Raw genomic sequence first — 27,120 nt, 5'->3', positions numbered from 1 at the left:
TCATGCATTCAAAAATCTTAATATGAAAAGTAACTGGTAGTGTAATAAAAAAGTACAAAATTTCCCACTGACATGCAGGGAAGTAGTAAAAGTAGCACAGAATGGGAATGCTCTGCAAGTATCTCAAAACTGTGCTTAAGTGCCATTCTCACTTTCATTCCACCACTGTATATTGAGTATATGTAAATTATTATGTACCTATGCATACATGTGTAAACCTAATTATTTAATCATACTTAGTACTTGCACACTGCCATGCCATGAACATTTTATAAACTGATTTAATTGAATTACACAACCATATTACATTTTTTTAAAATTAGAAAACAGCGTTTTTTCAGTATTGAGATCTGCTGTCCTATAACAGAGCAACTGTGTGCCGCCACCATCTGTGCATCATGGTGCAACGACTTACGTCACATCACTCTCGTGTCTGCCCATGATGAAAATGCAAGACAGTAAGTCGGAATTTACGAGTGCACCTGAAAGCAGCAGAGCGAGAGAGAGCGAGAGAGAGATTTGTTCATCAGCGCTTTTCCGTTCTCTGAGCACTCGCTCTGCCTCCTCTGTCGTGTCACCAGAGACAAAAAAAAAGAGGAAGGAATATGGTTTCATCTGACGCTCCTCCCGATTCAGCGCTGCTGTAGCGGATCTCTAGTACAAGCAGGAGGCTGGGGCTCGGTACGGCACAAACCCCCCTCTATACCTGAAACAACCACCTTCCCCGCTACCATCCAGCCTGCAGGAGCACTGACACCACACAGGGAGACATAAATGGGTGAGACGCAACGCTTTTTTTGGCTTCTTATTTGGGGTATGTCCAGAAATAGCCTCCACTGCTTTTGCGCATCTGGATGGGAAGGAATAAACGCCTGGTCCAGATGCGCGCTGGGTTCAGCCTCTCTCCTTCCTCCCCGTCTCCTCTCCTCTCCTCTCCTCCCCACCTCACCTCCCCTGACGTCGCTTCATACATAGCCGAGCTGTTTGTAAGTGACTGCACAGGCTCGGCGACTCGGTGTTTTCACACGTTTCCGATGCTTTACTTATGATTAGAAAGCTGCGCGTGGGTGTGCGGCGCGGCTGCGAGCGGTGCGATTTCAGGAAAAGCAGCGGATCATATTGATGAGTTGCAGATGTTGACACGTTTGCATTCACTCTCTGTCTGTCTGCGCGTGGTGTTACACAGTCTTTGACTCTCTCCAGCCCTCGCTCTCTGTGGCTGACACAGGCCCAATGTGTGACATTCTTCTTCTCATCATCGCCATCATTTCCCACAGCACTGCGCTGTTGCACACAATGCATGAAACTGACTGCAGGTTTGACGGTCGAGTACTCAGTTAACTCCTTTCATATATTTCAAATTTGCTGGTATTTAACAGATATCATGCAGGACATGATGTGATTCTTCCCTTTTCTTTTCAAGCTTCTGTCTTTTAGTCTGTATAACAGTAAGGCACTGCTTTGGACTCATACAACTTGTCATTGCTCTGCAAATAAATGGTTAACGCATCCAGTGAATGCTCTGTGATATTTACCATTAATGGAGGTGGTCATTAGTTGCAGCCCTAGTTCAAAGTATTCTTTTCTGTTCCCAACAATGAAAAGCAGGGAGCTACCCCATGGCCCCAGATCACTGAGCCTACACTTTACAGCAGAAGAGTTGTTTTGAATTGAAACCGATTTTACAAGTGTAGCTAATAAAGGGGCCACTGGCTGTGCAAGACATTAAGTAAAGAAAGTGAAAACTTTACATTCATTTATTTATTTCTTATTTTTTTTGTTTTGGTTGTTTCATTGCTTGTTCAAAATGACTTGAAGACAAAATACCACACTTACAGTGGATAGCTGTCCCTAATTCTGTTGTTGCTTCACTTTTCAAGGCGAAAAACAATGTCAGCAATCTAGAACTGTGACCTTCAGTCCCTCAGAATTGAAGACAAAGGGTTTATTTCACGATGTATCACTCAACATTCAACAGTTATACTGGGGAGAAACATATGTTAAAAGAGTTCAGTTTCTCTGTTGTCAGTCCAAACAGAAAGCAATACAAGGCAGACAAAAGACATGTTTCTCTTTCTTCATCTGAAACTCCAACACTCTCACTCTCTTTCTTGCTTTTCCTGTGTTTGCCACTGTCTCCACAGCTCTCTCCACCTACACTGAAAACCCAACGATGAATGCACAAAATTCTTATCTGGGTGTTGTCAAAAGGCATTTTGCAAAATGGGAGTGCTGGGAATTAGGACTAGAACTTCTTGCAGGTTGAGGGAGAACAATAAATTACAAACCCTTTGTCACAAAATATCTGTGCGATGAGCAGAGAATGGTTGGAATTTTCCTTTAATGTGGGAGAATCTGCTGAAGTCTGTGATCTGATCCACATTTGGAGTGGGTGGCTTTGACTCCCAGTGGGCTTGTGTCCAGCGTGAATGTTTTACAGACAGAGACACACAGCTGCTCTTGACATCATCAGCAGCAGCACTGAAACATACCCACAGCTAAACACAGGTTCTGGAAACCAGTGAAATGTCAGCATGGCTGTGCAGAGTTTAGCGTGTCTGTGTGTGTAGTTTTCTCTTATCTAAACTGACTGCAGCTGTTCAGAGGACGCCACAGGCCCATCTCAGTTCCTGTATGGGTTGCAGCAGGTTTCTTGACCGCTTGAGTGAGAGTTTTGTTTGCAGACTTTCAAATACTCTGTCTCATGTGTTTTCAAGGCCTGTCTGTCTCAGGCCTAAATGTCTATCATTTCTTACCTTGCATCAAACAAATATAATGACCCACCACCACCAATGAGAACTAAATTAGTATGTGCAAGCCTGGATAAGCATCAGATTTGTTTAACACCAGTTGCGTCATTCCATTAATTGTTTGGCCTGTAAAATGTGAGGATATAATGGAAAATCCCCAATCACACTTTATTAAAGCAGGCCCAAAGTGACGTCCGTTAAATGTTTGGTATTTTTGCTCGAAAAACAAAGTATGAGCTTGGTTAAGCATCAAGTCTGTTTAGCATTACGTGTAAATACAGACACTTTTCATTTAATTTCATTTGATTAAAATATACTCTACACATACATATACTGCTTTCAGGTGCACAAGCCATAAAATCACAACAATGAACTCAAATCTGCTGATCAGCTTCTTAGCGCTCTCAGCTAGTTTGCCACTGTCACGCTATGTCCCTGGTATTAATATGCAACCGGTATCTGAACATGTTATGTGGATAATGCCATCTGATCACATGCCATCGCTGGTATTTGAAAAGCATTTTTGTTGCCTTCAATCTGCCTGCATTATGATAGAATCTAAGTTTGCAATACAGTGCTGGTGCATCGCAGGTCAAAGGAAGCAATGCCACTCTACAGGCTCTAGTAATGCATCCTTTGCAGAGGAAGCGGTCATCTGTCACTGGCTTTGATCCAGTCACAATGCGAGCCAGACCACCAATTTGCCCCATTCTGTGTGCACTGACACCTTGAATTGAAATGCTTTTTTTTTCTGTTTTCAGATTCAGTGATAAAGAGTAAGTCTGTCCAATATTCAGTATTTTTCTTATTGTCAACAAATCCCACGAAAAGATGAAAACGAACATTGTGTTAGTCCATCTCTCACTACTTTTTAGCTTTCCTACACCATCTGTGGTGATCAGTCTCAACCACACTGGTTAATACTGACGACATAAATCTTTAAAGCAAGTCACAAATATAGAGTTTCATTTTTAGACTAAGCTCTGTAATTACCTAATGCACATCCATACAGTGGTTTCTCAAACAGGAGCAAATAGAACATTTCTTGTACTATTTTCCGCCACAGAATTTGGTGTGCTAGTGAGTATTTCAGGAAGTGGCTGTGTTCGTTGTAACGAAGGAACATTTTGCCCAGTGCTATGGTGTGTCCGTTGTTTTGAAAAGTAAATAAAAAAAATTGAGCTGTATGGCACAGAGCAATAAGCAGTGGGTTTGGGTTTGGGTTTGGGTACACAGCAGTTGATTCAATATAAAATACTTTATTTCCTTATGAAATGTATTGGAGGAGAGGTGTTCAGTTGCACAAACTGGAAATACTCAAGTTACATACAGTACAGTTACCTCTTGAGTAAATATACTCAGTTCCTTTCCACCGCTGATACTCTCCTGCTGTCTTGTACATCACACAGACAGTATTTTCCAGCTATATGCTTTGTAAACTCACAGCCACTGTTAATATATCGCAGGGCTCACTTTTCTTTTTCTGTATGGCTTCACACCCGACAGAGCTCCTCTCCAGAGCCCGTTTGGTGTTAACTTTGTGCCACTTTTAACTTGCACCCTTCTTTGCACTCAGTAATATGCATTCCGTGCACAGCCACAATCTGTCATCCTCTTCGCTGGTGTATTTGCTGTTGACTGACGTAAGTGGGTGGACTGCAGTGCAGTCTGCTGTCCTGTTATGCCACTCAGATGTACTCTAATGTGGTTTGCGAGATAACTGCCATTAGCTCTCAATTCACTGTGGGCACTTCTCCTTGCCAAAGAACCTTCCACTTCCACTCTCATGGTATGTGCTACTTCCCCACAAACAGCATAGCTGAGAGCAAAAAAAGCAAATGGTATGTATGCCACGTCACTGTCTTGTCTGCAGCTAATCTCTCTAGTTATCTCAAGCCAGAATCATATCCTCCCCGTCTGAGCAGCAGGCCCACTTGGACTACTGTTGTCTGCGTTGACTGCTTAATACTTATGTCTCTCTGCTTCCCTAAGATACAAACTTTCTGCAGTGACCCGACCTTCCACTTTGAATGCTTTCGTAAGAATTGTGGTTATTTTCTGGTTAGTGTCACCATTGTTGGTTTTTGCCCGTTGTTACATTGGTGTGTAAAAATGTGTCTGTTTGTGGATTTTTAAGTGTATGTATGTGTGAGGGAGAGATCGTTTTGGGGAAGATGCCAGTGTGTCTGAGTCATAGCTACCCCTCTATACTGTTGTTCCCATGGTTACACCAACCCCCCCTGAAATCTCTCCCCCATCACCCCACCCCCTGTTAGCTGCCCACACAGTTTAGACAAGGATCAGGCCTTAGTGGCCAACATGCATGTGTTTGTGTGTGTCTGTGTGTGTGTGTGAAGGTGTCTGTGCCTGCATTGGGTTAGGGTTCAGAACGCTGTATGTAAAATGACACGTTCTGTACATGTTTGCAAGTATTTGCAGCTGCACAAACGGTCACAAGATATTTGTGTGTGTGCAAATGTGCGAGTAGGAGTGTGTGATATTTAGAGTGAGCAAAAGACATGTTTGCATTACTTTTTAAATTGTGGATATTTACTTATTGCCTGACTGAAAGCACATTTCAGTCAGACATTTCCTGTTTTCTAATTTGCTTCTGATGTTAGCTGCTAATGCAAACTCAAAACATCCTCCATATTTAACTCCTGTTTTTATAAATTCACATTTCTAACGCTGCCATATTGTAGTCATGTAATACTCACCAGTCTGGTGCTGCAGTCTGAGTTTCTTTTTTTTTTAACAGAAACACTGTTTTTCATTCATTAATGAATTCCAGTTGCATCTGCTTTGCCATTGCTTTGATCGGTGTCAAGCTACTGTTGATAAAACTCAACACTTCCTTCATATTAAAACCCTTCCAGTGACGCAAACGGCATGATATTTCTCTTTCCTGGTACTCTTTACATGACAAGTCATGGCATCTTACCATCAACATCTCATACGACCACACCTCATAATACACACAAGTTTGCTCAACAGATGTCAAGATGTCTCAAGATGTTAAGATGTAATCTTCTTCTCTTTATTGTCCACTTAATTTGACTGTTACAAGCTGGAGCCCAGCTGAAGCCTAAGAATTCACCATCTCATTGTCTCAGTGATGTGTATGCTGCACTGTGATATGTGACAGGTTAAAAAAAAACAAAAACAAAAACCCTTCAGCCTTCAGTAAACAGTGTTCAGAGGTGAAAGTCAGCTGTTCAGTTCCCGTTCTGAAACGATAAGTAGAACTGGCACCATCATCAAAACGATAACCGCAGAGTAAATATGGACCAATGGTGAAACCTCAGTCTTATTGTGGTTTGTTGTAACACACTCACTCTGTCTGTCTCATTCTCTCCATGTGTCTCTGGCCCTCTGTGCACAGTGGAGGCCGTGGTGGAGTTCGACTATGAGGCTCAGCAGGATGATGAGTTGAGCCTGACGGTGGGTGACATCATCGTGAACATACGGCGGGACGATGGAGGATGGTGGGAGGGAGAGCTGGGCGGACGCAGGGGGCTGTTCCCGGATAACTTTGTCAGGGTGAGTAGTCACAGTCACCCCCCATCTCATTTTCTCTCCACATTCTCAGTGTCTTGCACACTTCATACACCCACAGGAGGCTCTGAATTCCAGTGGGTCGCTGTGGTGCGGTTTATTTTAGGTGTGTTTTTTTATGTGTGTTTTTTTGCACTATTTTAGTTTTTGAGACAGGGTTTCATCAGACTAAAAAAATTTGATTATGTAAAGGTTGAGGTTGTTTTTGTGAACTGACTTTAGATTAAATTAAAAATGAGGTTAGTGTGAGGGTAGAGAGAAACCTGCCCTCACTCTAACCCCATTGATTGACTCTGCAGGTAAGAATAGATTAAGTCAGTTGGTGTCCCGAATTTCTTTTCTGTCACACCCCCTTGGAAACCAAAACAAACTTTCATGCTGTCTTTCACAGCATTTTCAGCCAGTGACCGGTGTGTCAAGAATGTCTTCTTTTTTAAATAGCACACATATGACCTTAATATCCCAATATGTAAATGGGCTAAAAAATTGTGGGCAAAGCAACACATAATGCCTCAGTAAGGTGTTTTCATGATGGTGGATGGTCCAAAAAATAATGGCTCAACTGGGTTGAGCTGTGGTGACGTGTGATAGCCCATCATTTTTTTATGTTTCAGATTATGTTCAGAGGAAACGAATGAAGAGCTACATTTATGAACTGCACCGGAATTGTAAGGAGATTTCACATGTTTTATTGGTGCAACCTGGTTGAGTAAATCACTAATCTGAAAACTTGAAAACGCTTACTTTACACACACACACACAAATTTGTAATGGATTACAGACAGTGGGCACTGTCTGTAATCTTCTGCTGGCTCAGAGGAAATCAGATAGATACATGTAAGAGATGCAGGAGTGAGTAACATCATCAGACACTTTTTTATGTACAGTAGTAACACAGTGTGTTTGAGGTAATAAGAAGAGGGAAGTATCTTGTTCACTGTACCATGAGGGGAAGCAGAGATGTGGTTCAAGCCACATTTAGTGCTAAACAAGTCTATCTGTTGTCAGGCTTCATTTGTGCTGACTTAATGTCACAGTTCTCACTCACTGTCAGGAAGCTGAACAATGCGCGTGAGAAGGCTCACTGACGGTGTTTGCATGGATGTGTGTATATGTGTGTGTGTGTGTGTGTGTGTGTGTGTGTGTGTGTGTGTGTGTGTGTGTGTGTGTGTGTGTGTGTGTGTGTGTGTGAGTAATGCAGTAATACCAAACTGGTCTGTCACAAGACTGCAGTTATGGGAATCAGCGACATTAAGCTTTGCAATACTGATGAATGTGTGTGTGTGTGAGTGTGTGTGTGTGTGTGTAGGAAGTGAGAGGGGAGAACAGACAAGTTAAAAGGGTGACAGGAAGTGATTGTTTGCAAGCAGTCCCCTTTAGTGGCGAGTGACTGTTATAGTGGAAGTCAATGAATGAACATTTTCACTAAAGGAAAATGCTTTTTTACCACAGTCTGCTAATGCTGACTTATTTAAGATACATTTACCAGTGTTAAAGTAATATGTGACAGGCTATACCAGTGATAAAACCACATGAGTTTCAAGGGAAGTGTTCAGTTATGTGCATACAACACCACACAGACCTTTACTGAACCCTGCCGATTCTGTTTAGATAGTGTTGATGATAGAAACACAATCAGCTGTTATCATCTATTGTTCCCCCAAAACAAGGACCTCAGTATGGCTGTGCCTTACAACAACTTAAGACTATTGACAATATGAGGGCTGCGACTAATGGCTATTTCCAGTATCATCAGTATAAGCCACAGAAACCTTTCTGGGTTAATTGATTGTCTATGAAAATTGTGCAAAAATCCCATCACAATCTCTTAAGGCATTATCACATTGCTTGTTTGGTTTGGACAACAGTCCAAAGCCCAAACATATTCACTTTGTAATGAAATATGACATAAAAAAAAGCTCATCCTCACATGTTAGAAGCTGTAATTAGAGTTTCTGCTTAAAAAGTCACTTAAATGAAAACGCAGTTATCCAGACAAAACTGTAACTTTACTTCCAAGAAAAGAAATAGACGTAAATGAATTCTTCATGAATGTCCCTAGAGACCCATATTCTGAGCAGAGGTGGAGGATATCCTGTTTATAGGAACTGCTGTAGTCATCTGACCTCCATGAATTAGACAAGCAGGTATTGCAAATCAGCTTCACATGCTCTGATTTGACATTAAATGCTCTGGTAGTCAAGGTTAACATTATTCTTCACGGTGTAAAAGAGCAGTTGGATTTGCTGCTGGTTACTTCTGAGAAGTAGGGTCATCACAGAGCTATGAAAAGTTGCTAAATTCAGCAATTTTTTTTAATTCTGATTGTTTAACTTTTGCACTTCAAATATAAAAAACAGATGGCCCCTGACTAAAAACCATAAGTTTAAACCAAGGCTGCAGCTAACAGTTATTTTAGTTATTGAATAATTTTTTGCTTAGCCTATAAAATGTCATAACATAGCAAAAAAGTAGCCTTTATATTTTCCTAGAGTCAAAAGAAACTCTTTAAATGTTTATTTTTTAAAATCTTATTAACTGTCCAAAACCCAAGGATGTCCTCACGTCTCAGAACCAGAAACCATCAAATGTTTGCCTATTCTGCTTGAAAAGAATGACATAACTGATTATCAAAATAGTCCTAAATGAATTTTCTGTCAGTCAGCTAATTGTTAATCTATTGATTCTTTAATCTTCAAATTAAAAAAACTTTATTACTCACTATCAGCTTGTGTTAGGTGTGTTTTTTTCCTACTAAAAGAGGGAGAAGAATAATTTTGCATCACTTTTCTTCCGCATTTCACAAAGTTTTTGACAAGCAAAAGTTCTCTCTGTTTGCTTCTTCTTCTTCTCTCTCTCTGTCTGACCGACTGACTGATATGTCCTACACAGTGTTTTGCATTATCTGTGACTGGGAGAAGAGAAAATGTCAGGGGTCTGGTGAGAGGGGCTGCGCAAAGCAAATGTTTAGCATCAAAGCTGTGCAGTGTAAACTACATACAAACACACAGCACTCAACACAATGCTGTGTACATAATGCAGGTGTTTCCTGTTCAGATATGATGAATCACGTTGTCTTCCTCCCCTCATTTCAGCTGTGTTTCCTTTAACTCTGAGTTACCTCCATATCCCCACAGGAGGAATTGCAGTAGAGCATGAATGCAGTCCAAGTAGTAACAAAGGCCTCCAAGAACAGTACAGTTAGCTTTTCTCTTTTTCAAAACCACACAATCGTTAGTCTCCAGTTCCAAACTCAGATATATAAATTATTTTAACATGCAGCCTTAGTGGATAAAAGATGTATATTACATTTTTATCTCTTAAGAATTTATGTTTCATTTCTTTTCGTGAAGAAAAAAGCCAAACAGCTGGTAAACACCGCCTCTACTCATAAAAAAAGGAAGCTCTAGGCTAACAAATGCTTGCTGTGGGTTTTTGCGTAGGTTGGCTTGCGCATTGTGGAGTCTCCAAGTTAAAAGTGTGTTTCATCTGTGGGTCTGCATCTGTGCATGTGAGTTTCTGAATGAGTGTGTATGTCTATATCTGTTTTTGCGGTTTATGAAGGCATGCAGCATACAGAGCGAGAGCCAGCTCTTGTGCCCTCTCACTGCACAATCAATGGCTGTTTTCCTGGTTTTACGTTTTACACTGCATTAGCCTACTTAACAAACTGCAAACACCAAATGTCAGGGAAAGGTGACTGTGTGACTTCCTTGACTGCAGTGGACAGAAATAATAAATCATTAAAATACAATCAGATAGATCTAGCTTTTCAATAACAGAAAAGAAAGGGACTGCATAGAACTGAAGTATCTAAATCTAATAAGTATCTAATCTATATTTTTAGATTAATAATGGATCAAATGATTCATGTGAGAGAATGTGAAAAGCTACAGTGATGAACCCACAGAGCATTGTCACCCAGCTCTGCACTTCTCCTCAGGTCTTTCAGCTCATATTCTTGGTTTTAGGTCTCAGAACTTAACTGTTTTGGTCTTGTGCAGATTATGAGAATGAGGATCTGGGCACAGACAGTTAAAAGTCCTACTCCTCCTATATAGGCCTGTTCGTTTTGCGTCTCTGTGGGCATTTTGTGTCTCTTTGTGGTCATTTTGTGTCTCATTGAGGCTGGTCTGTGTCTCTCGTGAGTACCTTCCAATAACACCAAAGGAAGGAAAGAAATCTAATGTTGGCGAGTTCTGTTTTCCTTGGCCATAGTTCTCAAATGTTGTGGTTTAGAGCACAATTTCAGTTCAGCCCTTACTTTATGGCCTGCCACTCCCTGTAGGAAGAGGAGTGTACATACCCCATGTCAGATTTTAATTAGCCTCTCAACTACTGGGAATGTGACGGCCAAATTGTAGTTTAGGCTGGTATAAATAAAAGTCACACTTACTCCAGCACTGTGTCCAGTCCCCAGCCTCTGTAGCTCCTAAAATGGCTCTTAGCCTCAAATCAGCTTCGGTTGTTGTCTAGGAAACGTCTCTTCTTGTTGATATTTTTGGATCTCCGTGGCTCATTAAGGCTTTCACGCCACACCGGGCCATACACAACGTGTGTGAGAGTGTGTGTGAGGGGTTAGATTCTGAGTCAGTGTACCCGGGTCCGTCTGCTTCACTGAGCTGCGTTCGCCACAGGCCAGGGCTTATGAAACAGTGTCATGATGAATGTGGTGGGGAGATGTGAACCGTCATGTCTAGTTTTTCTGGGACTCCGTGCGTGAATGTGAATGTCTGTGTGTCTCCACGTTTGCTGTCTCTCCATCTGTTTGCTTGCTGATTCCTCTGTCGCTCAGTGTGTTTGTCTGCCTGTCTCTCAAGGGATCTCTTGATCAGTTTCGCATGCTGTCTTGTGATTCTTTTATGCAAGTGAAAGTCATGGGGACAGAGAGTTAGTTAGCGGGGGCAGAGGGAAAAGTTGCAGCAGTGTAAGAGGGGGCGGTTAAGTGTTTGTGTGTTTGTGTTTATGCAAGGTTTATGAGCTCTTTCTGGTTGTCTGCAGGTAAACAGTGTGGGTGACCTGGGTTACTGACATCTAATACTGCTGCTCCACAGCCACATCTGCAGCCCTGCACAGGGCAGAACAAGGTGGCTGATAAACAGTCTGGCAAACGTGATTTGCATTTCCTCAACACAAATGAATAATGAGCAAGTTTAGTACATAGCAAGTGACCTCATAACCTTAAGGTTTGTGCTAGCTTTATGGATTCTCTTCAAGCATATGAGCGGTGTATAAAGTCAAACTTTAATTCAGTTGAAGTTTTGTCGCTAAAAACATTTTAGTTATATTTACCCTTTGTTTCTCAATAACATCAGTGATCCAATATTACAAGGAATCCAATATTATAATTTTTAAGTTAACATTGACAGTTGAAAATTAACGAAGAGAATAATAGTTTCAGATGGGTGGGACCTAGTATTTAGAATGGATGACATCTCAGTTAGATATTTAACATGTCCTTTCATCAATTAAGAATTAGGAAAGACACCAATTCCTTTACAGAGGGTATTCTCTGATACCAGTTTTTGATCTGATAAAAGTTTTTTTTTTGTTCTCATTTTCCCAAAGAAAATGTCAACAACAAAAAAAAATCTTAAAATCTATAATCCTCACTGTGAGGAACTAATTGAAGTCATGAGTCATTTCTGAAACCAGGCATCGTTGTGACACTAACAGCTTTGCCCACTGTGAATGAATGAATGAATTGATAGCGCTGAATTAGGGATATGACATGGACAAAGATACTGTATTTCACGTGGATCAGTCACATCTGTTTAATTAGGTCAGTATTGGGCTTCACAAAGATCTGTCGCATCTGATTTTTTATTTTCTGTTATCTTTACTTCCTCCTTAATGACATATTATCATCAGTGTCATTGTTTTTTTGACAAATCAAAATGATTTGATCTATGAAATGATGATCATTTATATCATCTAAGAGCTAAAGTGGGTCATTATAAGGCTGAATTCATATTAGTTTTATAGTTTTAGTCAAGTACAACACTGAAAGACATCTTACTTTTAATGAAGTTATAATTTAGACTGATAAGAGGTATTTTTACTTGGACATGTTACATTTTGCAGCTTTAATGTTCTCTCATTACTTTATTTCCCAGTCATTATTTCTTCACCTGAACTGACCTCTCTTTCATCTCTGCCAACATCCTTCTTTTCCTCCTCTTCCTCTTGCTCTAATTAAATGTCTCTCGCTGTAGGAGATAAAGAAAGAGGGGAAGAGGGATGGAGGACAGGTCAGCATGATCAGATCTGACCTGGCAAATGGCAGGGCCAGCCCCGTGTCCGAGCCCAGCGTACGGCCGGGAAAGAAAGGTATTCAACTCTTATACACAGACACATACATTCATACATTGTAGTCATTAGGCAGCTTTAAGTCTTCAGCCTCAAACATACTGTCGATCCTATTAGTGTTAGGAAGGATTTGGGTCAAGCATTCCTCACCATTCTGCTGCAAACATGCATATACATACCACACACTCACTATACACACATGCTCAGAAGTGGGGTCAGAAGGGTGGCATGGTATATGTGACTGTTAAGATTTCTCATTGAGCATTAAAAATGATTTACAAAGAGACACAGACTGACCACAAAGAGATGCAAAATGACCACAGACACAAAACAGCTGCAAAAAGACACAAGTTTTAAATTACTGCTGGGAGCTAGCATTTTAAATTTGAGTTTCCAAATGTTTCTAAATCCCTGCACATAACTGCATAAGGCTGCATATAGGCCTTGACATGTGATTTCACAAAATTTAAAATGAGGAAGGGGGGCACCTTGTGGACAACAGAGGAACTGCAGGGTCATGTCTTAAGGCTCCAGCTGGTGTGGAATGAGTCAAGAGCAATGAGCAGGCTAATGGATTTAAGACAAACAACTGCAAGGCCAGTGAGAGGCATTTGATGTCAGTGCTGGTTACACTGTCTTCTAAGTGAAAGGTCAAAGGTCAGCTTGTTGGGTCTCAGCCATGAGGGCTTGTAATAAGACAGTGAACACCTGCTCACACATTGTTGTGGATTATGGATAAGTGTGTAAGCTAATTATGTCACATGTAAGCCATAAATATGTTTGTATGTCCTCTTGTTCTGTGTGTGTGCGTGTGTGTGTGCGTGTGTGCGTGTGTGTGTGTGTGTGTGTGTGTGCGCACTGCAGGAGAGCAAATCCGCAAGCGAAGGTGTAAAGCTGCTTTCAGCTACGTGCCTCAGCATGAAGATGAGCTAGAGCTGAAAATAGGAGACGTCATTGAGATCATAGCAGAGGTAAGACTGATTACATGTTATTCAGCTCACAAAGAACGTCTCTATCACGCACCTGTAGGGTCAGTGCACAAAAATCATCCTCAAAACACACAAACGTCTTTTTTTGTGCATTTATTGCTTCTTCGATGAAATATGTTGTTCAAACAACAGAACCAGACTGATTGGAACTGGCTTTAAAATCGACTAGCCTTTACATGTATTTGTTTTAATGGCTGTATCTCTGGTATGAACAGTTTTGTAACTAGTTTTTATAAACTAGAAACAAGTTAAAAAAAAAACCCAATCATCTCACAACAAGGTGTTTTTCTGTGTGTCATGCATATGTGTGTGTTCAGGTAGAGGAGGGCTGGTGGGAGGGGATTCTTAATGGAAAGACAGGGATGTTTCCCTCCAATTTCACCAAAGAGATCCTGATGGAGTCCGACACGCCCTCTGTGGACACGCCCACCTCGCAGGAAGAGCTCCGCAGCAGCCGCACAAGTGAGTAGCAGCCAATCAGATCATGAGAAACCACCCACATATTAACTATGATTGCTGTTAATTTTTTGCATTAATGTGTCAATATAAATTTTTAAAAAATCTGATTTTTTTATTCTACATTTTCAGGAGTGATACAACTAAATAATATGTATTGTGTTTTGTGTGTGTTTGTGTGTAGGTAAAGAGAGCCCAGGCAGTGAAAGTGATGGAGGAGACAGTCGGTCAGAAACAGGATCAGGAGAAATCCAGCCTAAAAAGGTAATCAGCCAGGTATAATACAGATGCTACAGAATGTATAGAACTTTAATCGTCTTCATTCTGTGTAAGCACCAAAACAACAAATCCTGCACATTATTATTATGCCTGCATTTAACAGTACAACGTTTTGGTCCTAGAGGAATTATCTTGCCCACAATCCAAAAGATTATTTATTCCTGTAAGCCGGGATCATGCGGGGTCAGATATGGTGGGAAATCCAGCAGAGTTCCTTTACTGCACAAAACAGGAAGATGACACTGTTCTTCCAGCACAAAACCACAAATAACTGGTGTGAAGCAGAGGCTATGAATCATCAAGATATACTGTATGTGCTAACAGCTGTAAGTTTCACAATTCATTTTGAAGCCACCAGCACCTTTATTAATGGAAGATTTTCTTTTAAATGAATACTCAAGGGAAGATCTTCAATCAAACACTTTTCGCTTGTGGTTTTGAACAGTGGAGGACAGCAGATGTAGTTGGCTTGGACAGGAAAAGAAATAATCACAGACTTTGATAAAAGATATGTGTATGTAGTTAAAACCCAGCAAACAGCGGTCAGCTGTAGCAGTGGGTTGGGAAGTATTTTTATATTTATAACTGATTGAATGACTATATGTATCTAAAAAGGGTCAGATAATAAGCAGCATAAGCATAAATAAGCAACTGTTTATCAAGTCATCTTATACAGTATGTCAGTGTTGTGTTTACAGTTATATTTTTTTCTGCTGCCAAGTAGCCAAAAAAAAATCTGTTATAGTAGGGTAAGGGTCACAAATGCCAAATGTGAACTGCTTAAAGACACAAATTGAGTGTATGTGGCCACATTGTGGCAAAAACATGAAATGGAAAGCAGAAAAGATTAAGCTGCGGTTGTGGTTTAAGATAGTATATTGATAATTTGTTCTTTTTTTTGTGTGTGGGGTGGGGGTGTTCAAGCTAACTGCTGCTGCTGCCCTCCACAAAGAAGTTTTTTTCAGAGCCACCAGAGCCTTAAGTGCAATGAGTGTTTGATGTGCAAAACATAGGTTTTCCATTTCTTTAAATATCATTCTGAATGGCAAGCTCATATTTAATCCACCCTGTAGGTCCGAGGGTTTGGCTTTGGTGACATCTTCAAAGACCAGCCCATCAAGCTCAGGCCTCGTTCTATGGAAATAGACTCAGAGGTGGACAAGGTGAGTCACAAAAACACACACACACACACACACACACACACACACACACACACACACACAAATTCTGGTCTTTCTGTAGTTGTGAGGATGCTCGTTGATATAATGCATTCACTAATCTGAACCTTAACCTTAAAATCTTAAGTCTTAAGTTGTCACATTATGGAATGTCTCCACAGCGACGGCTCGGAACGGTAGTTTGTCCACACACAGGACTCCTTCTTCATTGTTTGATACTGTGGTCATTTTATTGTGAGTAGTGAGCTAAGGAAGTCTCAGTCTTGGCTCCTCCCCTTCCTCTGTTTCAGTTTTCAGTACAGGAAGTGGTTTACATTGTCTCAGACACACACACATACACACACGCACACACACACACATAAACCCTGCAGGGACTTGACAAGCAAAGCAGAAGTGAGAGCTCCACAGGGCAGATACAGAGAGCGAGAAAGAGAGAGAGAGACAGGGAGAGAGAGAGGGAGAGAGAGAGGGAGAGAGGAGGGGAAGCAATACAGTTTTTCACTGACGTTTACATATTCACACACACTGACTCCAGCTGCCTGTGCTGATGTAGCAACGCTTCGTCTGTCTGAGTTTAACTGAAACCAGAGGAGCATACGGTAGGGTGAAGTTTTTTGTTTCTCTTCCCCCTTTCTTGCTCAATTTTCATTTAGGTTTTTATTTTTCTCAGCCGATTGATTCATTTTATTTTCACCCTTTGTCTCTTTCTGGCCTCTTTTATTATCTTCAGCATTTCTTTCTGCTTAATTTAGGCTGTTTGATATGAAATTAAACAGTGTCACGAATGTTGTGGTTTATAACTATAAAACGTGTTTAGCTACTCGGTGATGGTGGCATCAGATGTGGCAGGTTTTGTAATTGGTTGTGGTTGGTGTAGACTTTGGTAGACAGGTTTTTCTAAAGACGTCTTATGTAAATTACAAAATGCAAACAAAAAATATTACGCCTTTTTTTTTCTATAAAGAGTTTAGTGTCTGTTGATGTTAAAAATGTCGTTTCAGAGGCTGTCACCTTGCCAACACGTTTGGGGGAAACATTAAATTTTTGATATTTTTTGGCATGAAAAAAGTTTACGGATGTGGAAATGAAGGGTGCGTTCATCAAAATTCCTAAGGAAAAACATTTTCTTTCTCTTAATGGTTTCTGGCAATGCAGATACTGATGCTGTTTTATTCTGAGAACTTTTAAGATGCCTTTAAACGGTCAGGGTGGTGGAAAGCAACTAAATCCAATTACTCACATACTGTACTTAAATACAATTTTGAGGTACTTGTACTTTACTTGAGCTTTTAAACTTTATTACTTTATATACTTCACCACATTTCAGAGGGAAATATGGTATTTTTTACTCCAATACATTTATCTGACAGCTGTAGTAATACAACACATTGGTAAAGACTAAACCAGTTATGACATTTTACAAAAAAGAAGTGTGTAGTTGGTTCTTTCTGTCACAGGTTTCAAATGTCTATTAGTTGTTGGCAGTTCCACCAAAGAGACAGTAAGGGATCTGAGTACTTCTTCCATCACTGTTTAAAAGGCAGAAATCGCAAAGGTTTTGCACAACGAGTAAGAAAAAGTGTCAGAATGATAAGAGATCAAAAAACATGAGAATAAAAATGAAATAAATTAATTGGGTTAAGAACTCCTTTAAAACCTATACTGGTTGTCTCTCTCTCTCTGCAGACATACGAGAGTGTGTGTGTTGGTTCTGAAGGATGTTTGTCAGCCTCTCCTGCTGAGCAGGAGGCTGTTATGTTGCTTTATGGTGAGACAAGTCTCTCTGCTGCTTAATGAAGCTCTGGAGGAGGTGACAGTCTCCATCCGGGATGGGGGGGGGGACTCTGAGTCACAGGAAGCCACATCAGCTTTATAACTGAACTGGAAGGTCGGCTGCTTGTACATGGGTGAAAATGAGTGTGCAGCTACAGCAGTAATGTGTGCCTTGCTGCACCGATTCACAAAGTGATTGAATTCTAGGTTAAAGTATATATTTTGAGTATTGTTTTACAGGCTGACAATGATACTTTGGGTTATTTTTGTGCCAGTATTCATCATATTTCAGCTTTCACATCAACAAAAGGAGAAGTGTTTAGTGTTTCCTCTAAACGTTTTGTCTTCGCAGTGAGTCAGAGTCACTCAGCCTTGACACCACCTGAGTTTAAAGTATAAATCAAAGGGTATATTGTCATTTTAAGTGCAGTACTGGTGGCTTTTTAAGGCAAGACACTCAACAACTGAACAGTTTAATAAATGAATGAAATACACGTTTTACCAAAGGTTTTGCTAGATTTTGAGGGGTTTGTTGACAGGAAGTGACACATCACATCAGTTGACAGTGATTCCAGTGATACAAATACAATAGGTCAATATCTCACCCTGCAAGTGCAAGTGTCTGTTTTTTTTTCTGGTGAACGAGTACTATCAAACACATATTTTTAATACATGTTATTAATTAATGTAAAGTTCATATGTAATGTGAACACTCCCTCTGTCAGCCCTGCAAAGGAGACGATCACTTCCCAAACCTCATCAAATCACCCTCTGGTCTGAGTTATGGGGGTTTTATTGTGGGTTTATTCAACTTGGCAAAAAGGGACTCGATTTTTACTATGGGATTTTTTTTTTTTTTTTTAAATTCTGAGAACAATGAAAGGCTGTACAGAAGAGACAGAACAAACATTTCTGTTGTCTTTTGGGAATTTTTTGGATAATGATAACAACTTGGTGATGGTACAAGGCGTTACAGCAGTGTCATACAGTGTGGGTGCAGCTAAAATGCTGCCTTCAAATAGTTTGAGTAGTTTGGTTCTTTTTCGTTGCAGATATTGCGGCCTCTGCTGTGCAGATTTGGACCATTAGTTTATTAATCTCTCTCTTGTGAATCCCTCAAAGATGCAGAAGTGCAGCATGAAATCAGTGTAGTACCTCTTTAACCACTTGGCCAGCAATATGCTCTAAGTTCTGACAACAGTGTCTCTCTGTGACTGATAATATTGTATTTTCTGGATTTTAATTCCATGCTCAAACCAAGGAAAGCACCAGGGCACACCCTGCAGCACAACACTTTACCTCAGGTTATCATGTTTGTTTCACACTTTGTCTGTGAACGCTACAGCAGTATTATTTGTATCAGGCACCATGCAAGCTTTACTCTTGTTCGAATTTCCTGCCTCAGGTCACACTTTACTCTGCAGCTGGAAAGTTGTTTACAGTGACACAGTGCTAAAAGCAGCATGTACAATAGATGCAGTAACTGTGAAGGGAAACACTGCAACGCTTTTTGAAATTGAAAGTCGTGAAATTTGTGTCACTGTCTGACTCAAAATAGTCGTGTTACTATTTCCGTAAACTCTTACTGGTTAATCCTGTGCCGTCTCTGTGGGCCTCAGCAGCATGTGATACTGTCTCTGATGTTCTAATGATGTCTCAGTGCTTGTGGCACCACATGGGTCTCATTAGGGGAGGAGGGGAGAGAAGGGGAAGGGTGGAGAGGGAGGAGAGAAGCCGACGGGGGAGGTGGTGTGGGTTTTTTTTTTTCTCAGCTGAACAGAACAGAGCTGTGTGTGTGTTTGGGACAGACCGAGCCCTGTGAATAAGAGTGTAGATGTGTGTGTGTTTTCCTGTGGAAGAGCCACCCCGGTTCCACAAACACTGTCGAGGGATCCACTCCAGCCGCGAAACAACGGCTCCTTTAACAGCCTACGCTACACAAACACACACCGCACACAGAAGCACACACTCTCACATCATCAAGTCAGCTTGTTTGGTTTTTGTGCTAAATCCAATCTCATCCTCTCTAATTAGCTGGTTAGACTGGAGCTGAGGGACACTGCTGTTCACTGGAGAGAAGTGATTATTCCAATTTGATTGTTGCTTCTGTCTCAGGCTGTTATTGTTTTTTAATTAGGATTTTTTTATTTTTACTCTTTTATATATGAAATTAGTTCATTTTTGCTGGATTCTGTGAGGCAATTTTTTCTGTCTTGTTATTATTTGTGATTTTAAGCCAATCAATGTCAGTTGCTTGATCAGTCCACAATTTTGGTCAAAACTGAAATATCTTAAAAACTATTGGACAAATTGCTACGACATTTTATCCAGACTTTCATGGTCCCCAGAGGGTGAATCCCTCTGACTTTGGTGATCCCCTGACTTATCCTGTACCATCTGTTACATGGTAAAAATCCTGTTTCTCATTCTGGTAGCCTGAAATGACATTCTGTCTGTCCTGGCTCTTTTTGTGAGGCACTTGCAAAATATTATTTTATTCTATATGGAAACACAATATTATAAAGAAACATTAATATATACCAATATAACCTATAATTTTTTATTTTGTATTGTACAAATTGTGCAAGGACTTGTCATTACATTTAAAACATAAAACCACAACTAATACTAAAATGACTAATAACTAACCAAAGGTTTCATTCAATCTGTTCATCATTCAGGCCAATGAGGGGAAAGCAGCGAGTGCTGCCCTTGAAACCATGAAGACTGAACCTGACAGCAAAGCCAAAGGTACAAAGTTAACAGCACCGTTAAACAGATTAAGACATCTAATGGTTTTAGACTTTGATATATTTATGTCATAACAAAGTTGAAGGTGATACTGCTTAACATTTTCCACAGCACACCATAGTTTTTAGATAATTTCCCGCCTTTCATTTAAAAGACTTCCTTTCATTGTAACATGGTATTTTTTGTTTTTGTCCCAATATTGTAATAGAGTTGTGCCAAACTGGAGCTTTGAAAATACTTCCTTGTTATTTTGTTCAGTTGCTTGTGGAAAACATCCAAGATATGGGAGCTGCATTGTGAAAAGCATTGTACTGACATACTATGTTGGAGGGAAATCAAAAACAGCAGACAAACAAAAATACAAAAATGTACATAAAAATGTTCGCAATTGTAACAAGCATTTTGCAGTTTAATTAATTCTTGTTTTTGAGTAAATTAGCATTAGCATTTTTTGTTTGTTTTTCAATGGTTTGACTTCTCACCTTGCTGAAGTGATATAGTACTGTACTCCAGTACTCCGTGACATCACTAAAGGTGTTTTAAATATGAAACAACAGCATCATCCTTTGTCATCAAAACCTTCTCTAGTATCTTGTTTTTTATATCTTGTAGTTTTAGGTCTTATTTGACTTTGTCTTTGATTTGATTGGCTGTCAGGACGGGAGCAATGTAAAGTTCTCTTTCCATATGAAGCACAAAATGAAGATGAGCTGACGATCAAAGAGGGGGAGATTATCAACATCATCACCAAGGTAAACCAGTATATTTGTTTTTATAACTTGGCTTATATGTGGGTGTGTCTGCCTGGATGTTTGCCTTGTTTTATTTACTATATTTGTTTGTGCAGGCTAGAAAGACACACTTAGCATGCATTTAAACTGTCTTTTGTCCAGGACTGCGCTGATGCAGGCTGGTGGATGGGGGAGATTGGGGGAAGGCAAGGTGTCTTCCCAGACAACTTTGTTAAGCTGCTAGAAGTTGAGAAAGAGGTAATTCTGGCACCTTGACACATGCAAAAACTGTCTGTTTACCGTGATGTTCGATGACTAGAACGTCTCAGAGACATGACAGATTCTTGAAGTGTTTTTGTAATGTGTTTTGGATTTGTGTGTGTTTTCAGAGACCAAAGAAACCACCTCCTCCTAGTGCACCTTCCGCTAAACACACCACAGGTAACACCTAACAGTTCTTCTTCTCTTCTCTTCTTTCTTGTATTTGTATGTTCTGAGAGAGAAAGCCAGACAGATAAAAACAGAAAAACAGAAACCTGTAAATTCTGACCTGTAGAGAAAAAGTCGGAGGCCAAGAAGGTTCCTCCTGAGCGGCCTGAACATCTGCCCCAGAGAGACCAGGATCGAGGTACAATCTAGACCACTTTAGTGCCGCTCAGCCCACTGTGGCCTGCTATGACTCACCTCACCTTGCAGCTGCTGCAACATCTCACAACTTTCTACCAATCTGTTCAACTGGCAATGGACAAATCACCAACTATCATGCTTAATATTAATAATATATCTTTAAATCTTGCTGGTTTCTTTTACAGCACAAAGAGAGAGATCCCCTTTCAGAGCGAAACACTGCTGGTTTCCAGTTTCAGTCAGCAAACGGAGCTAAACATGTTGTAGGCTTGTGTCACGGGTTGAGGTTGAAACGGTTGAAACACCAGTAAGAAAATCACTTGCAGCATGTTTGTCCTCATTTTGTAAAGCGAAGGAACAAAGGTAGATTGAAGAAGCTGTGTCAACATCAGTCTGTGTTCAACAGGAAGCTATGGTTACTGTGGTACTTTAACCGTGATGGGTACCAACATTACTGCTAGTGCCAGCTAAGCCAGAACCTTTAATTGTCTCATTGTGCCATAATCGCACAAAGCATAAAATAATTTTTCAAGCGTATATCAAGCATTTAATTAATAAAGCAAATAAAAAGAGGGGAAAAGAGAAAAAAGTTTAAGAAAACAAGCACAAACAACACAAAGAAGAAAAGCAAAGAAAGAGGAAGAAAGAAGTGGATAAACTAAAGAAGGGGTTTTGAGGGGAGACTGAGATTGAGTAAACTGAACACAGAGATTGTAAGACTGGGACTGGCAAAACCAACATTTTATTGTGATCTGTATTACCATGATAAAGTGCAGTTTTAAAATACATTCAGCTTACACAAAAAAAAATCCTCAACCCAGATCAAGCATTTCATAGTAATTTCTTTTTAAACAAGAGTAAAATAATTTCACCCACTGATCAAAGCCCTTCATTTTACTCTCCACAAGCACTGAGATCTTTGAGAGAAAACATTACTGTTTTCTTAAACTGTGAATGAAATGGTTTTGATGTATGTAAGTAAAATCACCTCACTCTATTTTTTGCACTTGTTCAATAAGAAAAAAAAAACAAATATTTCACTTCTCAATGGAAGACTGAATCTTAGAAATCTTATAATAAATCTAAAACAAACTACATAACAGTACTCATAAATACTACTGCTGCCACCATCCTAATCCTCTTTGTCCTCTTTAGCCCTCTGATTTTTGTCTTAACTTCTTTTCCTCCCTTTCTTGTGGCCTTGGGCAACTTCAGACCTTTCTTCTTCTTCTTCCTTCTCTGTGTTTGTTATTCTCTAACATCCTTATTCAACCTGCTTTACTCCTCTTAGGTCAAATTTAGTTCATTTTTGCTGCTGCAGCTCGTACCTTCTTCACTGTACTCCAGCCTTGCCTTCACTTTATTTTGAATGTGTGCGTGTGAGTGTTTGAGTCGCACATTATCTTCTACATGTGTGCATTTGTGTCCATTATGTCTTGTACACCTGCTTTTTTAGTTGTTTTACCGTTGAATATCCATGTGTTTTTTATTGTTTTGTTGTATTATTTTGTGTGTGCGTGTGTGTATGTGTATATGTGGGTGTATAGGTGAAGAGGTGAAGGTTGGAGACATCCCCAAGCCCTCCCTTCCATCTTCCTTTCCCAAGAAACCCCTTCCCCCAAAGACAATCTCCTCTTCTTCCTCCCAACCCCCGCGGCGTCCTGAGAGACCCCCCCCTATACCGTCAGTACACACTTCCATCACACACACAGTCTCAGAAAACACCCATACATCCCCGAGCGCCTCGAGCCTAATGTTGTTGTATGGTTTACCTGCTCAGGTGTGAAAGCCCCAAGTCTGAGGGCAGGGCTTCGACACCAGATTCTGCCCCTGACAGGTCACATGACACTGGTGAGTGTGATTGACAGGAGCATCGACCAATGAGATCAGGACATGGTGCCTCAGTACTGTCAGAGCGCTCTTTCTTTGCGTGTGAAACTTCACCTGCCAAGAATCATTTGATGTTTTTTTTTGTTTTTGTGGTCTGTTTGTGCAGATATGGATCTGGATGTGGTGGTTTCATCAACAGAGAAGTTAAGTCACCCGACAGCATCGCGGCCAAGAGTCACAGACCGCCGGCCTCGCTCACAGATCATCACACCAGTGAGTGTGTTAGCACTCAGCCAATATCAAAGGAGTATTTTGTGGAGGTTGCCCATTTGTCACCTTACTCTAATGAGAAATCTAGGTCCATGTGACAAAATTAAATGTATTATGTGTGTATGTATATATTAAATGTAAGTATGTATATTCATACTAATTTGTCATTTTTATTTGTCTGTTTTTCTTTTGCAGTCTTCCCTGTCCAGTATCGACCTGGACTCTCTCGCAGTGGAGGACCGGAAGGAGAAGGAACAGGAGTCTGTTCCCACCAGATCTGTAGATGTTTCCCTGAGAAAAGGAGTTCCCACCATCTCTGTAAGAGCGCCACCTTTACTGTATCTGGTTCTGTTATTTAATTCATCCAGCAGAGGGCACCACTACACACATTTTCCTGTTTCAGCGGGCCCTGTGGTAGATGTTCTGGAGTTTGCCCCATTGTACATGTTAAAAATGACCAAGTTACATCTTGAATGTGAAGAGAAAATATAATAATTTCAAACGGTTCACTGATTTGTGTTTTTGTTAGACATCTGACAGTAAAGCACCACTGCCCACCAAGCCCTCTGTCCTTACCCCACCAAACTCCAGCCACCGCCCCGCCTCCCCATCTTCCTCCTCGGGTTTGAGCCCCTCCCCTGAGCTCCGGCACTCGCCTCTGACCCCCCAGACACTGGAGGAACTCAGGAACCAGCTGAGAGACCTGAAGACCTCCGTAGAACTGCTGAAGAGCCAGCACAGGTGAGTGTGACTATCATGCTGTATGAACAGTATGCCTGAATGTGTTTTTGTCACATGTCATAATCCTTATGTGTTTTTGTGTATTTGCATTGTATTCAGGCAGGAGATGAAGCAATTGGCAAATGCGCTGGACGAGGAGAAGAAGATTCGTGTTAGTTTACAGGTGAGACTAAAAGGAGTGAAGAGTCAGAAAATACCATATATATGTGTGTATATATATATATATAAAGTAACATTTATAAATGCCTTTATTGTGCGTTCATTTCACAGATGGAAGTAGAGCACATAAAGAAGAACCTGTCAAAATAAAGACTGAAGCATCCTTATCGGGCCCTCTGATCACCACATTGGAGGCCATCGTTTGAAAACATTGTCACTGTTGGCCAAGACACTTCAGCCAAGACAAAGTTTGTGCCAAATGATCATCACGATCACCATCAGCAACAATTCAGCACCATGGAATCAGCCACCTTCCCCATTGACCGCCTTATCCTGAGTTTACTTCTTTTATTTTTCTTTTGAAGAGGCTTCTCTGTTCAGTTTACCGCTATCTTGTCGGCGCTTGCTGTGCCACCGGTACTGATTGACCGCGGCCTGTCGATGTGTGTTGCCAATGGTTACAGAACGATAACACGGAGCTGCAGTTGCCGTGACAACCTCACTGGTACTTTTTGTTTCTGATTGTGAAGGAAAATTGGGACTCGCCCTCCGTAGCCCGGTTGGTTCAGAGGACCTCTGTGTTGTTCTGTGTCCACTCTGCGGCCTTTGCATTTTATCTTTGTGTGTATGTTTTATTTTCCATCAGTGTGAGGACTGTAGACCTGCAAAGTGAGGTCATTTTGGCCGGTCCTAACTTCTGCAATAGGCAGGACTGAGGTTTGAATATGGGTTCAGGGTTAAAGCCCTGGCTCTGAGGCACATCATTAGCGTTAGGATTACATTTTATGGATACACAGTGCTTGATGCTTCTATGGTACACTGCAGGCGGGTAATTTTGAAGTATCAGCCATTAACAGCACTGGCATTCAGATATATTTCCCAATTTCATTTCTTCTTAGTGTCATAATTTTTTTTAAATTTCCAGTCAAATATTCCAGCTGTTGGGAGGTTAAAACTACAAGCAGATCAGTATCCTTTCCCCAGTCAGTTTAATTATATCTAACCAACATGACTAATACTTATACTGTAGGTGCTATTTAAAGGAACAGGTTAACATTCTGGGAAATCAATTTTTGCTTTCTTGGAGGGAGTTGGATGAGAAGACTGATATCACTCTAATGTCTGTATGTCTGCAAATAGCACAAAACCATAAACAGGGGGAAACAGCTGCCCCAGTTCTGTGCAAAAGTAACAAAATCTGACTACCAACACATCTAAAATTCATTAATTAACTTGTTTAACTAATTAAGGGTGAAAATTTCAATTTGTGGATTTACAGTGAGGATAAGTCACTGCTCCCCTACAGTAGCCTTGGGCATATTCCCTTGTAAAGCCTCAAACTGTCATTTTTACACTTTGGTTTTTGTACAGAGGAAACAAAAAGAGATATAACATAGCAGTTGCTGAGTTTTACAGATGCTTGTAGGCTGATTTTATTACCTTCTAAGAGAGCCAGGCTAACCAGGCTTCAAATTTTATCAAAGTACATGTCACTACATTAAGACAACTATCCATGGTATTTTTGAAGTTATGATATTTTTGCATTTTAGTTATTAGTATTGCCTTCTGGACAAAAAAAAATAAAACCATTATTTTACCCATTTTGCTTTTGCACCAAACCCAGATCCATGTGCACCTGGTGTATGTGGTGCTCTTTTGGCAGCAGGTGATGGTTACAGTTAAGGAAAGAGTTTAAGGAATGTAGTAAGGGAAAAGTCCTCACAGGTAAAGGAAGATGAAAATGTCTGTGTGCATGTGTGTATGTATGGTAGCATGTATGTACGACTGTTTGCCTCCCTTCCATATATGTGCACAGAATCTATGGCAACCCGTCACTGTGGCCTTCCTGTTTGACTCCAAATCTTTCTTTCTTTCTTTCTTTCTTTCGTATGACAATGAGAAAACTGCTACAACTGAGGCTACAAGTTGTTTTCTTGACTTGGTCCTTTCTCTCCAGGATAGTGATAAATATATATACTTTTATATTTCAGTGTAATAAAGATGCTATTATGTAATGTATGTGTGACAATTTCATTTTTTTTAAAAAAAAATGACAAAAATGTTTGAATTGTTTCCTGGTGAAATGTGTGTCTTTATATACAGTAAATACTGCACATAGGAGCATTTTGTCCCATTCCGTTGCTCTTTACACTCCTCACATTCCTGCATGAATGACTGTTATGTGTGTGACAGATGGAAACTTGATGTACTTCTCCTGAGTTAACAAAAGGAGAAGTAAAAGCCCTGATTCAGTCTTAACGGTCACATAAGCCTCTGCAGACTTAATTGCAACAGCATTATTTATATGCAACTGAAAAAAAAACGGATAAAAACCCAGAATATGTGTAACAAGAAGCCTTGTCAATCAGCTTTACTGTTTCAGTACACAGTACTTTTTAGATGTGTAAGCATCTGTCACTGAAAACATCTTTTTCAGGGCATAACTGCAGGAAATTTCCCATTTTTAGAACATTACAAAATGCCAGCTGTATTATGCCCAAGAGCCTCATTCTGTAAACACACAGAACCTTATGAGATAATCATGCATAAAAATGTGGACATAAAGAACATTTTGACCCTTTTGAATATGTTGTAAAAATAAAATAAGCAACTTTAAAGTGAGTTTAACTAATTGTTAAGCTGTTTGTGAACAAGTTTACCATATCAACATAAAGGGAGATGATATGTTGATGTTGTGTTCACAAGTTGTTTCTGCTGCCCC

The 27,120-nt window shown here is 40.3% G+C and overlaps 1 protein-coding gene across 1 annotated transcript; it reads left to right on the top strand.

Annotated features, from left to right (window-relative positions):
• The first annotated feature begins 564 nt into the window (after positions 1-564).
• sh3kbp1 (SH3-domain kinase binding protein 1) lies at positions 565-26,519 on the top strand. The gene is made up of 19 exons (XM_041065557.1): positions 565-778; positions 6,133-6,290; positions 12,521-12,635; positions 13,479-13,585; positions 13,921-14,065; positions 14,244-14,323; positions 15,412-15,501; positions 19,971-20,040; positions 20,698-20,792; positions 20,934-21,029; positions 21,161-21,212; positions 21,328-21,399; positions 22,946-23,081; positions 23,179-23,249; positions 23,395-23,501; positions 23,694-23,816; positions 24,028-24,239; positions 24,339-24,402; positions 24,510-26,519. The coding sequence occupies exons 1-19, from the start codon at positions 775-777 to the stop codon at positions 24,546-24,548; spliced, it is 1,836 nt and encodes a 611-aa protein (XP_040921491.1). The 5' UTR covers positions 565-774; the 3' UTR covers positions 24,549-26,519.
• Positions 26,520-27,120: the final 601 nt, after the last annotated feature.

The sequence above is a fragment of the Toxotes jaculatrix genome, chromosome 20 (assembly GCF_017976425.1).
Source record: "Toxotes jaculatrix isolate fToxJac2 chromosome 20, fToxJac2.pri, whole genome shotgun sequence".
In the NCBI taxonomy this organism is placed as follows: domain Eukaryota; kingdom Metazoa; phylum Chordata; class Actinopteri; family Toxotidae; genus Toxotes; species Toxotes jaculatrix.
The sequence above is the reverse complement of the archived record's forward strand: the minus strand, read 5'-3'. Positions and strand labels throughout refer to the sequence as shown.